At 41.2% G+C, this 17716-nt stretch overlaps 2 protein-coding genes and 1 non-coding gene across 5 annotated transcripts; all 3 read left to right on the forward strand.

Moving 5' to 3' along the window:
* Positions 1–4183: 4183 nt before the first annotated feature.
* On the forward strand, positions 4184–9997 carry tedc2 (tubulin epsilon and delta complex 2). 2 transcript variants are annotated; one of them, XM_006791428.3, is made up of 10 exons: positions 4184–4368; positions 4514–4648; positions 6279–6337; positions 6475–7063; positions 7186–7242; positions 7343–7421; positions 7592–7730; positions 8033–8128; positions 9050–9243; positions 9348–9997. In XM_006791428.3, exons 2-10 carry the CDS (start codon positions 4545–4547, stop codon positions 9495–9497), a joined length of 1467 nt encoding a protein of 488 aa, XP_006791491.2. In that variant the 5' UTR covers positions 4184–4368; positions 4514–4544; the 3' UTR covers positions 9498–9997. The 2 variants fall into 2 exon arrangements, with proteins under 2 accessions (XP_006791491.2, XP_087696422.1); XM_087840296.1 differs by having other exon boundaries at positions 4184–4648.
* trnat-agu (transfer RNA threonine (anticodon AGU)) lies at positions 4908–4981 on the forward strand. Its single transcript has one exon. It is a non-coding gene; the product is annotated as a tRNA-Thr (tRNA).
* A 2819-nt stretch (positions 9998–12816) lies between the features above and the next one.
* LOC148102962 (uncharacterized) lies at positions 12817–16623 on the forward strand. Of its 2 annotated transcripts, none has more exons than XM_087839819.1 (2): positions 12817–12890; positions 13036–16623. In XM_087839819.1, exon 2 carries the CDS (start codon positions 13114–13116, stop codon positions 13501–13503), a length of 390 nt encoding a protein of 129 aa, XP_087695945.1. In that variant the 5' UTR covers positions 12817–12890; positions 13036–13113; the 3' UTR covers positions 13504–16623. The 2 variants fall into 2 exon arrangements, with proteins under 2 accessions (XP_087695945.1, XP_087695944.1); XM_087839818.1 differs by having other exon boundaries at positions 12828–12890; positions 12977–16623.
* The last annotated feature ends 1093 nt before the right edge of the window (positions 16624–17716 follow it).

Raw genomic sequence — 17716 nt, forward strand, 5'->3', positions numbered from 1 at the left:
TACACTGGGAAAATCATAATGGTTTTCTGTAAGGGTACAACAGCTTGTCCCAAACACATTTGTTCCATAGATGAACTTTAACATGAGGGCCTCACCCTCTTCCCCCTCTTCAATCTGTGACTGACTGGATCATGCCAGTCAGTAACAGATCCAAGTGTGATAATGACGTTTTGGGTGTTTTTGTGCATAGATGTTTCGTGTATACTCATCATGCATATGTACAAAGTGGCTGTTAATGTTGCCTGGCAGATTGATCCATTAGTAAAGGGCTAAAAGCCCACTTGCATGTTGTAGCTGTGAGGGCACGTATGTGTGTGTGTGTGTGCTTTTGTGCAAATGTGATTGTCAGAGCCTAATATTAGTCTGGCAAGCCGGCTGCATTGTCAGATGTGTGGCTGGCAGGGGGGCAGTTGAGTGCCTCTCCCCCTCATTCTGCTGCTGAGCCACAGGAGCCTGGTGGGGAGGATAACAAGATGATTCACTTCCCTGCAATGGGGCCACAAAGCTGTTGCCATTAGATGAAATTGCTTTGGGAAGTGCTTTTGAGCTACTGATACCGTTCAGAGCAGAGGGGGGGATCGGTTTAAAAGAAGAAATGTTAGCTTTAAAGCTGATTTTTCCACACAAAACATAACATTTCTTTATACTGACAGCTGTTTTAACTGGATAATGCTGGGCAGACACTGTGCGATTTTTTTCAGTCGCGCGATTCAGCTCCTGCTCAAACCTTACGATTGACTCGCAGGGGTTAGACGTTCATAGGTCACGATGCAGGGTCTCACACTATACGGCCCGATGCTCTGATGCGACCTGAGTGCTCACACTGTGCGTATGAAGGTTATAACAGCAATTCTGTCGCTCGCTCTCCCTCTCTGTCTTTAACTCACACAGACACGCACACCACCACCATCAACTTTGCTAAATTGCTAATGAAAAACATTGATCAGGCAGCTGTGATTGAGCAGCAGTGTAAATCCAACTATTTTCACGGTTGTTGTGGTTGTGATAATTTTGTGAGACCACATCGAAAAGGCTCGGATGAGCTTGCCATAGTTCTACAAGTTGTGCCTCCATCGCTTGTGTCCAGATCACACGCTGCACTGCCGTGCTGCGCCGTCTTTTTCGCTGACATTTGTGTTTGCGCGTGCGCAGTGTGAGAAACTGCGGTGACACCCTCACGACGGTCGCGAGGATTTCAAACCTCACGACCAAGCGATTGATGATCGGGAGCTGGTCGTGAGGTGTTAATCGCATCTCGTTACCCCACGTATACTACACGATGCACGACGCACGATGAATCGCACAGTGTAAGCCCAGCATAAGTCTGTCAGTCTGTTTCACGGCTACTTAGTTTTGTTTGCTACTCTGCCCTCCTGTGCATTCCCTTTGTGGTTGAGATATAGCACACAGTCCATTTTACCCTACCACTATCTGACATGGTACCTGCTGGGATCTGATTTTTATTTTTTATTTATTTTTTATTTTTTAAATATGCTTATTAAGATTTTTGATATAAAGAAAACAAAACAAAACAGACAACACAACAGCAAGGGCAAAAAAAAAAACATAAGGCAAAAAATCACACTGCATCAACAAAGATCCTACTTCAACACTGGCAAGATACAAAAATGAAATGCTAGGGTGGTAGACTGAATTATCGATCAAAGAGGAATTTGTTTTAATGCATGATCTAAAAATGGCTGCCACACATTAAAAAACTTATTAAGTTTGTCCTAAAAATGGCAACAATACAGAAAAATGAAACATTACATCTGCATTGCTTCACATGTCAATGACATAAGTGGGGGAAAAATAAGTAAAAATGGCCTTCTTTGATGAGGACGTACTTTGTCAGTTATCATTAGGTTTCTTAGTTCCTTCCCTGCATTAACGAGGCAAACTGCCTGTTAATGAAGAGAAGTGTGAAGCCCCTTAATTTGGGATCAGTATAGAAAAAGAATAACACAACTATTGGGATTTAAATGAGCATGACTTAATCGGAAAGTGAAATGTCATGCTGGGAACATCAAGCGCAGGCTTTTAAAAGCAAGAAAAACAATGCGGTGCCAAGAAGACATGTCAATCAAATCAAAAGAAAAAGCCCATTCCTTTCACTCATTAGGACCTCTATTAAAAAGTTTGACTTACCAACTAATGAGCATCTTTTTAAAGTTCAATTAAATTCACTGAGTTTCCTCAGTCTAATTGGTAAAGTGGCAACAATAACTGTCAAACAAGGGGAATAAATGAATTTAAGGTAGTGTCTATTCCTGGAAGTTTCTCTTCATTTTTCTGTTGCTGCGGATATTGTATTGGTGCAGCAGATATATGCTCACCAGCCCCTTCACTAGGTACATCTTGCTAGTACCAGGTTAGACCCTCTTTTAGCCTTAAGAACCTTAATTATACTTTAATTCATTGAGTCATAGATTCATCATGGTGCTGGAAACATTCCACAGAGATTTTTGTTTATGTTGACATGATAGCATCAGATTGCTGCAGTTTGATTGGCTGCCCATCTGTGATGTGAATAGAACCGCATCCCAAAGGTGCCCTATTGGACTAAGATTTGGTGACCGTGGATAGCTTTTTAAGACAATGACCTCCCTGTCATGGTCAACAAACCAGCTTGAGATGATTCGAGCTTTATTACTTGGTGCATTATCCTGCTGGAAGCAACCATCAGAGGATGGCGGCCATAAATGGATGCCACAGAAATAATACTTAGGTTCAGTTGGTACTAAAGGGCTCAGACTTCCTGAAATCAAAACCACTGAAGGAGCTGAAATTGAAATGGCCACAAAAATATTTAGGCATCATTATAGGTCAGAATTTATCATTTAAAGGTCACATCTTTAAATGTTTGTCACTCCACTTGAGGAAACACTTGCTATATGCAACGTTTTTGTTCCTTTATTGGAGTACGGCAATCTTCTCTTTATGAATTTATGTGGCCACTACCTAAAGAGGTTGGATACCATCTACCATTGTGCTGTATGTTTTACTGCAGGCCATGGAAATCTGGCACATCAAAGTTCTCTGTATACTGGTGCTAAGTAGGTATCTCTGTACGTCTGGAGACTTCTTCATTAGTTGGTTTTTGTATATAACTTTTTGCTTGGGCTAATGCCTTGTTATTTGTGAATATTTATGTGTGCAAAAAATACAAGCAGTACAGTATATGTTCTCACAATATTTTAAATGTTTGCCCCCAGAGTCAGAGCAGAATAATGTTTGGAATAATCTTCACTTGGACCTGAAATTTCCGGAACTGGTTACAGTGGGGGAGTTTAAGTCCATTTAAAAGGAGTGAGAAAGTAGCTCTTTTTTCAGTGTGACTGTTTTTGATGTTGCTCTTGATGTGTTATTGCATATGACTCACATATTTGTGTTCACTTGTACCGAATGTCAGTTTCATTTCTTTCTTTACTTACTTATTAAATTGTTTTGTGTTATGTTCTCATTTCTAATCACACTCTTGGCCATGACTCTCTTGAAAGAGATTTTTAATGAGACTTTCAGTGAGTCCCACAGCATTAAACCACCACCACAAGCATCCACTGATACAACAACCAGTTGAATATTTCTACCTAATAAAGTGGCAAAAGATTGTATAGACTAACAAAAAATTAAACAAGTAATGACATTCATGCCCTTACAACAGAACGCGCAATACTGCAAACCTGGTAAATATAAATAAAATCCACCAAAGCTTGATAAAGGTTGTATGGGAGGAATTATTGGCTCCAACAACATCTGATTGTGCTTAATGTCTCAGTTCTGAGGGCTCATGTGTGTATTTTTACTTCATAAGCAGCAAATTATCCAAGAGTTACTCATAATCTTCCTCTGTTTACACCTGCTTTCCAGACATTTCTCATGAGGCTCACTCACTGACAGCTGTAAGTGTAAGCAGGTTACTTGGGAATGTTACTGGAACTTTTAATGGTTGTGGTTATCAAAAATAATCAGCAGTGTTCTTAATTTTTGAAACTTTCATATATTATGACATGTTTATGAGTCAACTGTATGAGTACCAAATGAGAAATTAAGACTGGGTGAGTACTGTTGAATAGAAACGTGGTAATAAAGAATTCAATAATCTAATAGGCAGTATAGATGACAACAGTGTCCCTGGTAACCATCACACTTCTCGCGAGAAGTAGTGAGTCCGTTGTTTCTACGAATGCTCAAAGTTTGTTTTTCTGCCTGACAGTTTTATATATAAAAAAACTTTAGCTATTCACCTAAAGTCACTTAGGTTTCATCGCATTGATTACCTACTGAAAATTTACTAATCGGTGACCTTCTTTAGTCAGAGGGGGAGAAATGTGACTTCCGCATCCGTCGGGTTCGAGCGTTTCGCGGGTCTGTACAAAAAAGCTTTCATTATAAAGGGGATCTTACAACGACGTATTCTGCACTTTTTAACCAAGTCTTACTGTTTCTAATAAGTCATTAATCAGTGTTAAACAAGCACGTGAGCGTTTTGTTTTTCGTGTTGTCGTGGCAGAGAAGGTCACCACCGCCATCCAGACACGATCATGTCGCTGCTGTGCGCAGTCGAGGACGCTGTCAGGTCATGCAAAGTGGAACAAGCTAAGGTTAATCACCGCATTCAACTCTACAGAGAATTATTAAAGAGCCTGTAAGTACACGCTTGACTTTTTTTTTCCCCCAAGCTGTTCTTTTCTTATAACAAATTTAAAAACAAATCCACTTTCTGCGATGTCTGAAGTTTGTATCCTGGATTTTTGACTCTCTATAAACATTTATGAAAAATCCTCTTAAGTTACATAGGTCCAAAGTATTGTGGTGTTTGTGTGCCACTTGTAGTAAGCTGTAGGGGAACCCTTCGGTAGTTGAGTGACTATACGTAGGCTATATACAGATGTGGTTAACCATCCGGCGCTGTGGCTTAGTTGGTTAAAGCGCCTGTCTAGTAAACAGGAGATCCTGGGTTCGAATCCCAGCAGTGCCTTTTGCTACACGAGACGGCTGTGTGTGTGTAATAGCTACTCTACAATATCTCAAAATGTGTGTTGGTTGATTTTTCTTTAGTTTTGTTGCACTATTCAAGAACACTAAATGAGTTCATGACTTATTTACTGTTGTAAATGAGCTTATATGACACCTGCCCCTGATACAACAACGCATATCAAATCAACTACATATTTAAACTCATTTCATTCAGAATAACAACAAAATAAATATTAAGTAATGAGACAAGAAATAAGAAACAATAAACAATTTATGTCAATTCCATCTACAGATGAGCTGTAAGCATCTGAAGCATCTCCGCACTAAACCTTTATGACAATACAGGATAACTATGCTATTTCTGTACAATGGTTTCAGTGAGTGTCACATCTTAATTTATATATTTTTAAAAATATCCCCATAACAGCTACACAACATTTTATACTGGTCCTAATCTTTTGTTTTTCAAAAATATCATTTAATCTTAATCTGTGTATGTCAGCTTTCATTTTAAACAGCATCTGGATATCAAGCGGTAATTGTTGATTGTTTGCTTTGAATTATATCATAATGTACTGACTAAATAATGGCTTTGTTGACTCGCAATATGGTTTGTTATCATTTGTATGCCTTTTTTGTGTAATGAATGTTAATATTCCCATATGGAAAAGATATATATAAATCTTATAAAGTTTGTATCTGTCTTGTGTGAAACTTGTTTGAAAAGCATACAAGAGTGAAAACAAATATAAGATCCCTTGAAAAATTATATAAATGGAACTTGTATGTTTTGGATACTTCGTAAAAAAGAATATGAAAGTAATGAGAAAGTGGCCACTTTCATGAGTAAATCATATAAGCCTTATATGATTTACTATATGAAGCAAGCTAAAGCTGATGCAAGTTTTTCCTATTTCTTTTCCATATGGGTTTCCCTACACCTAAAGCCAGTAAGACATATGGAAAATAAGTGAATAATATAAAGTCATATTTGACATAAAACATCTTTAATTTTGTGCACTATTACACTAGATTCTGAGAGTTTCACATACCTAGATACACTGTGTGTTTCATCATTAAGCAGTTATGTCTGCCAGAGATCACCAATGGAATATACTGTATGAATGAAGCATCCATTCTGACTGCCAGCAGCCTTTCTGCAAATGAGATGACATTTAAAAACGGCAGTGGCTGATGCTCATCTGTTGTGTCACATCAATTTTGTCCTGGAATGTTTAAAGACTTTAAAACTTTTATTTTTATTTTAGTGTGTGTTCACATTAAGTATTTTCCCACAGAACACCCCAACCCGAGGTGAGCTTTGAGGAAACAGAATTGGCAGGTGCTGCTCCTACAGGTAGTTAAAAAAAATAGCTTTTATTTGTCTGTTAAGATGCTGATAGTTAAAAAAAAATAGCCTATTTGTTTATTTACATTTCTTTTCTCTTGCCAAGTAGTAACCACATGTTTGCATGTTGCTATTTTCATAAACAGGTGTCTCCCCATGTGATAAGGAAGACATAGAACTGCTTGAGAAGGCTCTAGAGAAAGCCCTCCGTGTGCGCACCAGCTCAGAACCTTCTAAAAAAGAATCAAAAATACCCAAACCTGGAAAGGAAACAGGGACTTTAGGTGCTAGGCCTGTGGATATCACATCTGCAGCATCTAGGGGAAGCCAAAGAACGATAAGGTCATCCACTAAATCTGCCAGCCTTGACAGAAAAGGGTACGGACGGCCTGGATTATCAGTATGCTCCTCACTATCCTCGGGACCTTTAACTAGTGCCGACCCTGGACAGACCAAAAGAACAGATAATAGAAACACGATCCAAAACCATCCTGCCTCATCAGCTGGCGCTTTGCATCACCAGGCTTCTAGGAAACTGCAGCAGGCTGTCGTGCCGTCTGTCTCTCCTGATCACATCGCAAGCTTGCTCTCTAAAAACAAGACTATCAGAAGCAATATGTCGAGTGGTGATGACCTGAGGAAAGCTGCGCCTGTCGCTGCAAATTCTTCAAATAACGTAGTGTCCTCTTCACAAACAAATGAGCCAGGAGCATGCAGTTTGCCTCAGCAGAATGGGCATGTTTTTTTAGAATTACACTATGAAAATAACCATGCTTTGTAAAAAAAAAAAAAACAAAAACAAAAAAAAAAACATGTTCTGTAATATTATAATCATTCTGTTTGACTTTGCTTCACAGCAGGATATCTTCTGAGCAAACAACAAAATGGAAATCTTTAAAGAGCAAGCAGAGCAGGTGCCTACAATGCATTGTAATGCAAAAAATAGAAAAACAAAATTCCTCTTTGTACATTTTTCCTTTATTCACAAAGTTTCCTTCTGTACATTATCTTCAGACTGTGGGATAAAGCCGTTGCCCTACAGACGAACCCTGGGCCTGGGAGGAGTCACTTCATGGAGAGAATGAGAGCTACGGTAAAATGGATCAGCTGGGGTCAGCCATGATATCATGTGAAACTGGAATTTATGCTCTAATTTAGAAAATCGGCCAAGTGTATTAATGAGAAATTCTAGCTAATACACATTAATTTCTCTAAACAACCCCTGTGTTTCATTGTACACCATTTTTCCTTTGCTTTGTTTAGTTTCCCAGGAATTGGCCATTTGGCAGCCCGTATGAGACCAGGGCTCTGCTGGACAGGTTGATTCAACAAGCTCAAGACTTGAAACAGCTCTGCGGGGAGCCTCTAACCAAACAGATGCCAGAGATAACATTAAGACTGGGTAATAGAGAAGCTTTTATGTGAATTCGGGAGAAATGAAACAGACTGATTCCATAAGTCGGTGGGTGACAAAATAACAATGTGGGAGTTGGCAGGAAGTGACTGTGCGAGCTATTTCGACTGATGCACAGTATATACAAATCAAGACTTTCCTTTGCCAGGAACCATCAGGAAGTTGACGTTTTTCTATAATTGTAACAACTCTTATGCGCTAAGAGTGACAGTAAACACACTTTTAATGCAACTCCACTTGCTTCTCAGTAAGCTTCTATTATAACTCTTTTTTAATGTGCTTTCTTACAGTTAGCACAGGCGACAAGTATGATTCCTGTATGTCGCTGGAAAGGTTGCAGCTCACAGCAGCTGAGCTCAAGAATTTTGCAGATCAAGTGAAACAAGGTAAGAATCCTGTTTGTACGCAGCATAATAAACATCCTAAACCTTTCTGTAAAATAATTGTTTCTCCAGCATTAATTGCAGATCATTGATCTTTGTTTGTAGACAGGTGGTCATTAGCTGGAAGACACCTTATCAAAAATATTTATTCCTTTGCGCTGACTTTCCTAAAGGAGATGCTGGTGGAGACATCATGACATTTTGGCTCTGTTTAACCAGCTGTGTGAATTCTAGTACGGAAAAGAATGAGTAAATCTTTGTGTTACATACATTTTGCTATTTCTTTTCCATGTGGGTCATCGTCTATGGGCATCCCAGTTTGAGTCTGTACCTACAATATGCAGCACAGCAGCATTTCCATTTCCTCCACTGATGCAGTTATAAAGAACCTGAATGACGAGAGATTTTCCATTCACACCTTCACAAAGATTTATTGATGTTTACTCGTTAAAGCACCAATGTAGCACAAGTAGCAACTAAATCCAGTGTGTGAGAGAAGTTTCCAGTAATGAATAGGTCCACACGTCTGGTGTCATCCAATCTAGCATCTCACGTTAGTATTTTTATTTCACTGTGTTGTAATATCCAGGGAGGGAATTATCTTTTATTGCTTTTTAACAGCATTTAGAAAATGATTATGGTGAGTGCAGCGTGCTAACGAGCTAATGGAGCCTCTCCATCTTGGCGTATGGAAAATGAAAGCAGAGCTGCCGTGAACCCTCAGCGCCAGCTCAGTCCTTTCCTTGGCCTCAACAGACCCCCCCTCACCCCCTCGTCCCCATGACGATGGGGTTTTGAAGCTGTCTGTCCTGATGCCACTAAGCAAGGGCCTAGCTATTTAAAGCTGAGGCAACAGAGCAGAAAGAAAAAAAGTTTTAGGGGTATGGTTGCTCGCGCTCTAAAAATAACCTTTTTTTCCGTCAGAGTGGAAAGCATGGGATCGATGGAGGCCAGAGGGAGGTTGTTTTTGCCCCACTGGGGCAAATGGTGTGCAGGGAGATGGGATAACTTCACCCCTGCCCCTGACTATAACATATGCAACAGAGGCAGAGCTGCAAGAGCTTGAGCAGCTGCGGATGAGGGTGGCATTGCTGCAACAAGAGGTTGATCTTGAACAGGTAGGTGATATGTTCTGAAAGCACCTCGTGAGTTTTACATACCTGCGTGTTCTTTTTTAGTAGAAGCCAGTAACTGGCTGACAGTCTTTTTTGCTGTCCCACAGGCTCTGTTGGACACCCTGTCCCCTCAGTTTTCGGCTGTCGTACCTGGGCCTGAATGTCTGAGCCCCAGTGTACTCAGAGACATGTACTCCCTGCTGGGTGAAGGAGGGGAACGTTTCCCAGCTATAGTCCTGGACTCTGAGCCTGCATGACTAATGAGCACATTAAACAGACTTATAGGTTTGTAAGCTTAGAAACAGGTATGAATACATTAAAGGCCTCGTGGTATGCTGCAATCTGGTGCAACACTGATGAAATCAAACCCCTCTGACATGGTCAAAACAAGGACATGGTTTAAAAAAACAAAGGGGGGAACTGAATTGAGTGAACAGCCTCAGAGGGCAGCTGTGGTTCAGGAGGTTCAGCTGGAGGGGTTCGATGCTCTGTGTTACACCTCGTGACCCTAAAGATATCATGGAAATATTAATGGATGGATAAACAGGTGTACCTAATAAAATGGTTACTGAAACATCACGAATGATTATTTTGAAGAATCTGTTTTTAATAGTGGCATCGCTGTGTTATGTCAGTGTCTCATGTCATGTCACAACTGTATAAAACTGTGCTCATTAATCCTGTCTCTTAAACGCAGCTTCTGAATAAATGCCCCCGGCACAATTTTTAAGTATCACCATTGATCAGTGTAATGTAATAAAAGATACATAATATTACAGTGACTTTAAGTGTGTGTATTTGTGATGTCATCTGTAGGTTAAATTATATGTTTGAGTTGTTTCTAATTTTTCCTTTTTGCTAAATTCTGACACATCATAACTGATGCCCCAGAAGTGTAATATTCACTTAGTGAATTTTGCCAGCAGGTGGCACTCAATTCACAGAAAAAAAGAGTCCAAACTACAAATGCCCTTGCAAGTTTACCTGTGTGTTTCAATTCATATCATTCATTTTCAGTATTTAAATAAAAAAGAAAGAAGAAATGTGCCCCCCCACCACACACACACACACACTTCGATACTGTTTTTCCATATGTTTTTGTTCCCCCATATTGAGCCAGCATAATCTTTCATACATACATCTGCTAGATCGCATATATGGGGCCATCACTGTGTTTCTGTGATATGGTATTCACGATCAAATGTGCTATGAGGCTGTACGTGAGATTCAGGAGCGCCTGGAGGAGCCTTAGAGGCTCGTGCCCACAGATGACGTGTGGATGGCAGGGACTGTGCCAGACTGAGCGACAGGTGGCGCTGGGTTCTCGCAGCAGAACGTGGGTGTTGAAGCCCTGCTGCACCGGCCCTTCATGCGCGCGCACACAAACAGGGAGATATGCACACCAAGAGCCGGCTGAGTCACAAAGATGATGTGCTTGGGGGTGCCTGGCATCGTAGCATGCTGCAAGCTGGAAATGGCATGTTTCCCTGAGGAGAGGGACAAAAAAATGATTATAAAAAAAAGGAGGATTTCAGCCTCAGATGGCTGGATGAGTCCAAAACAACAAGGGCCTGATGGTTTGAGCGTCTGTTCCTGGGTTCAAAGAAGAATACATTTGCATTGGATTAAAGTCATCTGCAAGGCACTGAATCAGAGTGCTGCTGGTTTATGGCCTCACATAGTCTTAGATCTGTGTTTGTCTATGTGTGTGAGGGAGGTAAAAAAAAAAGGAGGCATGGAAGTATCCTTGGGTCAACACTGTACATAGTTCCTAGTGGGAGTGGTGCTCATGCAGCTCAGCCTTCCTGTGACCTGCATGCATCAGCTACTGCCTGGCTTTGCCTGTCACCAGCAGAGCTCTTCCACTGTTCCAGCATGGCCCGGTCCTCCCAAGGTTATGCATGTCTCACGCCTTTATCCCATTTTTCTCACGCCTCTTTGTGACACATAATGGAAGATGCAAGACAGTTTTACTGTCCGTGGGTGAAACTTCATGGAAATTACTACCATATGCCACGCATGCACACACTTACAGAGGGGAAAAGTTCAAATACTTTGGAGCTTCCACTCTTTTTTTTTCTTCCTCCAGTCATCTCACTTTTATCGCTTACTGGAGTCCAAGCACAAATCCCCAGAAACCCAACAGAGCTACCAAGAATCCACTTCTGTCCTTCAAATGCCCATTGCGCTTGAACGTCTCTTTTCTCCTGCGCCCCCACTCCTCACAAAAACATTCCTCACTCCCCCTCTTTTATTTCTCTTTGGCTGTTCTAAATAGCTGTTGCTGATTGAACTACAGCCGAGATTGTTAAGTCAATGTAGTCATCAGTTAGGCCACATTAGGGTCTATTTTTTGATTTCCCCCCACTGATCATGCAGTCAAGTTGAATTTTTCTGTCAAGACAACCCATACACGGTCTTAACAGCAGCTGTCCTGTACAGAAGGAAGCCTGTTTAGCATTTATAAGGGAGCATGACGTATTTTCTATTCTGGTAAAATCTCTGATTATCATATTATCAAGAATAAGTTGAGCTGATTAAAAAAAAAAAATCTTGGAAGCATTAAAAGGCTAACATGCTGTCATAGAAAACCCAGTAATGCCTGAAAATAAAACAGACAATCAGATTTGTGTGTCCTTCACAAACGTAGCTTTATAAATGTGGAGGAGGAAGATTAGCAAACGTTGGACATGAAAGGTGTCTAGATTGATTTTATTTAATTTTTTTTTGTGGAAGAGCGAGCATACAAGGGGATTAACTACTACTAGGCTGCCTTCCATTCAGAAAGAACTGGCTCCAGCCGTGTGTGTATGTGTGTGTGGGAGGGAAGGTGGAGGCTGCCTGTATTTTTTTATGAGTATTTCTGTCACGAGTCAATACGTTCATCATTGTATTTACATAAATAGAGGTCCTATATATACATATACACATATGTATATATATATATACACACATGTATATGTATATACATATACATGTGTGTATATATATATATATACACATGTATATGTATATACACACACACACATATATATATATATATATATATATATATATATATATATATATATATATATATATATATATATATATATATATATATATAAGGGAAAAATAAATTGATGACTGACTCATGTTGACGTGATGGGGATGGAATCACTGTGACTGTGTGATTCCCATGAAGAGATGACACATCTGTAGCGATCTATATGGGGAATGTCCCTTTTCTTTTTTCAGTGAACATAGAGATAAATAAGGATTTCCCATTCGCCTCTAATTTCAAGTCAACACTAGGCTTCTGCGTTCCCATGGGGAACGTTTTATACTGCAGGAAAACAAAGATGCTGCATTTGAGAGGCAGTGATGGGAGCATGAAGAATAGAGAGAGCAGTTAACTCTCCTCCCCTCCCCCTTCCTGTGTTTCGTCAACCCCTGTTCTCCCTACTTCAGTGTTTGATGTCACCAATGAGCTAACGAATCGTAGCACTTGGACTTCCCAGTTTTTCCTCCCAAGCTCCTCCTCTTTCCTTAAGCCTTTATATATATATCCCCCCCTCACTACGTTCTGCAGAGTGTACAATGTGCTACCAGAGAGCCGGCAGACAGTGTACAGAGAAACAGCAAGAGAGGGAGGCAGAGAAGAGGAAAGTGTGAGTGGATTTCAGCTGATTTTAGAAGATTTCATCGGACATGCTCAATCCATACCTGCTCAAGTCGTTTCTTTGGTCTCATACAGACCTCCTTCTCCTTCCTCTCCCTTTTTCCGCCTCCGTTTGTCTCGTTCTGTCTCTCCAGGCCAGAGCTACCTACAAGTAGGATCCCAGAAGCCAACGCTGCTGATCCTGTCAGGATACACCAGCCCACACGGTCAGGATGGGCTGTACAACAGGCCATTTGGCTTGCCAACCACAGCCGCAGACCAACTTGGGGCAGGAGGGTCAATCGCTAGAGACTGGTGGGGCCAAAGTGCCCGAGGTGCTCTCCTCTCTGGAGCGTCTATCTCAGGCTACTGGAGGAATGGAGAAGTCCTGGTACCGCTGCATCTTTCCATTTGGAATCATCTCTTTAGTTATCGGTGTAGCAGGAACAGGAGTGACCTACACTTATAATGACCTGCCTCAGACTAAAGTGGTGTCAGTTGTGCTACTCGTCATGGGTATTTTGCTGTTAATGATGGCAACTGCTTGTTGGACTGTCCACAAGAAGAAGAGAAGGAAAAAGAAAGAGGGGGGCTCATTCACGTCTGAGCAGTGTCCCCTGTGAGTGAACACAGGGGTATGATAGAGGAACTTGAAAGCAGAGACATGCCTAGAACTGGGAGCTCAAGGTTTGGCCAGAAATTCTTCACTTAACCTCCCAATGCAACATCCCTCCATTCTCTGAAGTTACAAAGTTGAGCTCAAATCATGTTGGAGATAGCTTGGGTCAAGAAATCAGAGTCAAAGGACAGATAAACATGACGCCGAAGATCTGTTTAGTCTGTGAGGTCTGCATCAGATTTTTTTGGATTGGCAATGAGAGATCACCAGTGCCTCACACGCTCTTTTATCATCAGACAGCAGGTGTCCGGTGTCAAAACAACCTCCGAGGAGATGTGCAAAATATGCATTGGACACTGCATGCATATTTACACACACTAACAGGCCTTTGATGACTTACGCACGAGCAGTTACAGCAGGAGCTCACACAGACACCTAACACGCTATGCAGAGCTGCTGCTGGAGTCAGTGCTGGCGTCACTAGGCACGTCAGTCACAGCATTCCTCGTATCAGGACAGGTGACTCTCCAAGAGGCCACAAACGGGCCAAAGACGGCAACCTGATACCCGGCCGAAAAAGCAACGCACCCACGTCAGCGGCCAACGTCATTCACTCGTCCTGTGACACTACAGCAATGTGTTGGGGGCTTTTTTTGCGCAATGAGAGATTGGAACTTGAGTCCTGCTGGATCTTACTGGCATCTGTGTGGACGATCAGTTGGAGAGGGTAGAGGACCTGCTGGAGGAGTGCAAAGTGTTTGTGTGTGCTCAAATTAAGATCCAGGTCAACTGAGAGACTTTTGGAATTTTGTCCTCACAACGAAGGAAAAAGAGATTTGCACATATGGCCATGTCCATGGCAAACAAGAAAACATTTTAAGTAAAGCGACATACCCTGAAAGGCCTTTTGTAGCTTCAGCTTCACATTATAAAGGACTGGGGACCTAATTATGACTGACTTGATTGCCTTTCTTTTCAATAAGTGAGCATTTACACTCAGCCCTATGTCTTTGTGGGACACCTCAACTCCACACAAAGGAGTCCAGGATTATTGAAGGACACTGCCCTATGGGACATGCCACGGCAGGGACACTTTGACTGATCCTGCTCCCCTAGGGCCCCTCCCATTTGGTGCCTTGAGCAACCACTCATGGAAAAAAGCTCTGCCACATTCCCCCACTCCAAGAGTTACCCCCCTTTGCTTTCTCTCTTTACCCAACAGGACTCTTCAAATCTGCTTCTCATTGTACATCGCCAGCTTCTGACTTAATCACACTCATTTCCCATTGTTGTATAGCCCAGGAGGTGTGTGGACAGACTTATTACACTCAAATTAAGACACACACTTACACGACAGCCTCACAGTCCGCAGACATTCATGCAGTCTTTATCTATCTGTGCCAAAGGAATTGGTTGTTTTAATTTTTTCCCCCAGCTGTGGAAAAAATGTTGATTAAAAGTGAGTCGCAAAATCCTGAGTGAAAATAGGATACAAGGCTGTTCTCTAGTGAAAATTGAGTACTGTGTAGGCTCTAAGTGGCTCTGGGGTTTCCTTTTCCTTCACATTTTCTTTTAGAAAGAGTGAGTGAATGTAGCTGCGCTCAGCGCCACATCTGTGAATAGGTGCTTTCTCACAGGATGAGATAAACAATGGCATTTTACTCTGTCTTAATCATTCTCTTTTGTGTGACTGAATGTAACATGAGGTTCAAAACGTAACTCCCGCAGGGAGTAAGTGCAATGTATACAATGTATAGCAATTTCAGAAGAGACAATTTGTCTCCACACGAAGGACTTTACTGACACTTCTTTACCCTTGAAAGCTACTATAGATCACTGTTGCATTGATTGTCTCCACTGGTTTATTCAAGCTTACTAAGGAAAATGTGTCTGTATACCCAGGGGTAACAGTTAACATCGAATGCCAATCCCACCGAGGACCTTTTGAAGGCCAACTTGCCAAATTCAAGCCTGCATTTGTCATCCTGCCCAACCTCAGTACACTTGCAAAGAGTCGGCCCCTTTTCTTTTGACATGTTTTGCGGCTCAGTGTGCATTTAGATGTTGTCTTGCATGCTAATGAAGGAAGAGAAATACAGTCAGGAGGTAATGGAGAAAAACAAGGAACCTGGGAAGTCATTCCTTTCACTACATGTGGCAGTGAGTAGTTGCCCCAGCAGTTAGATTAGGATCAGCCATCCTGAACAAAGCAGTAATATTGTCGAGGAATATGATGCATTACTGGAATCCATGGCGAGAATTTAAATTGAATAGGAGAGGAATAAGTCTTCTCTGAACCTTAGATCAGTGTGTTTGCAAACACCAGCATACTGCAAGCCTTTATAATTTTTTAAGGCAAATGTCAAATGCACAAAGCTCATAAAAGTATTTATAGGTGGGCCATTGTTTTAGTATCCTCTGATCAAGACAAGTTAAGATTTACATTACACGGGCTGTCTCGCTTTGCTATCAGATCCGTTCACCTGGATTAGGGTTCGCTCTAACAATGATGGGCATGAGTTGTGGACAGATGTGGTGGACCTGTCACAGATGTGGAAGAGCAGGATGTTTGGTGGCACAGAGAGGAAAAAAAGATGGTTATTCATCAGTTTACTGGGGGAAACAGAGGATGCCAAAAACAAGATAGGTAACGTGTATACGCTTATACTCTCGCCTCTGTATAGTGCACATTATATATGTAGTACACTTTGGCTGCATTGTTGTACTTGTACTTGTTAATTTTAAAGCTATATCGTGCCAGTATATTGACACTAAACAAACAAACAAACAAACAAAACAAAACAAAAATGATGGAAGGTGACCAGAAATTGTTTCTTGTTTCTTGGAGATGTGAAGTGATTTCCCTTCTGCCTTCTGAAAGATTAAAGGGAAAACCTACCTCTCTCTGCTGCGGGGAAAAATGTCCCTCTCCCAGAAGACAGCCACGCTGTCAGCCTATGCTTTTTGTCACTCCAGCGAGTGACAAAAATACGTTGGTTTGTGTGCCCACTAATATTTGGTGCTGTATATACAATTATTTTTCTATTTGTACTGTATATTTCTACTCATATGTAAATTTGAATTGTTCATGTAAGCACTGTATTAAACAAATGTCACATAAGAACCTTTGTTTGTGATAGCCTAAAGGTTAAAAAAAAAAACCTTTATGCATTCATTGTATGTCTTTGTACTTGTTTGCTTTGGAAAATTATTCAGAATAGTGTGAACCGTCGCACCATTCAACTCTGTCCTGGTCAATCTGGAAGAATCTCTGACAGGGCTAAAAATACAGAAGACAAGTGGAGAGTGGACAGTGGATACAAAGTAGACCAACATTGCTTTGGCTCTATTTCGAACAGTGTGAGCAATAATTACAACCGTCGCTCTGTTTTTTCACAAAACGCAAAACCTGTCTTCAGTTGACAGCCTTCGCTTGAAATTTCGATGCTGTATTTAGACGCGCTGTCATGTGTTGCCCTGCCAGCTAGGATGACTTGTTCAGATACCCGGGGATGAGGAATCTGGTTGTTAAGAAAACAGACTGGCCAACATCAATCAGAATAAATGACACCACCTACTGGCAGTAGAATAAAGTAGGCCAAGTACTCTCACTTGTTATTAAGTCACAGTTCTGCAGGAATTAATTTTATATTTCTGGGTACAAACATATTTCATCAAATTAAATTACAGCTGGGAAAGCGTGGGTGTGGAGGGAACAGTGCTTATGTCTTGATAAAAGGGTGGGTAGGCCATTGAGGGGCAAAGTGCAGACGAGGTGGAAGTGGTCAGCTGGATTGCTAGGGTCAGCACGGATTACAGGAAACCAGACGGAAACAAGTCGTCCGCCTCTTTTTATCCAGAACTTGGCCTCAAACCAAAACATTCAGCACTATTTGGCTCCTTATCAGACTTTGAATTATATAAAACTCAGTTTAATACATACAAAACAGAAAAAAGAAGCAAACAGCACAATTTGACACAGTAAAGAGTCATCTGGTGTCCCATGACTTTATTTATACTTTATTCAAATTTCGGATCAACACCATCTGTTCAAAAGACAAATCCGGGTGTATTTAATTAGCCAGCAACTAAGGCTGGTTCCACATAATACCTTTGTAGCAGGAGGGAGTTACATTTCAGTTCATCTCCAGATATTATGGGAGCTGTTTTGGAGAGAGTTGTAGATGAAATTACACATGCCTGGCCAGACGGTCAGA

This window comes from Neolamprologus brichardi, chromosome 4 (assembly GCF_056152115.1).
Source record: "Neolamprologus brichardi isolate AB-2024 chromosome 4, ASM5615211v1, whole genome shotgun sequence".
Lineage (NCBI taxonomy): Eukaryota > Metazoa > Chordata > Actinopteri > Cichliformes > Cichlidae > Neolamprologus > Neolamprologus brichardi.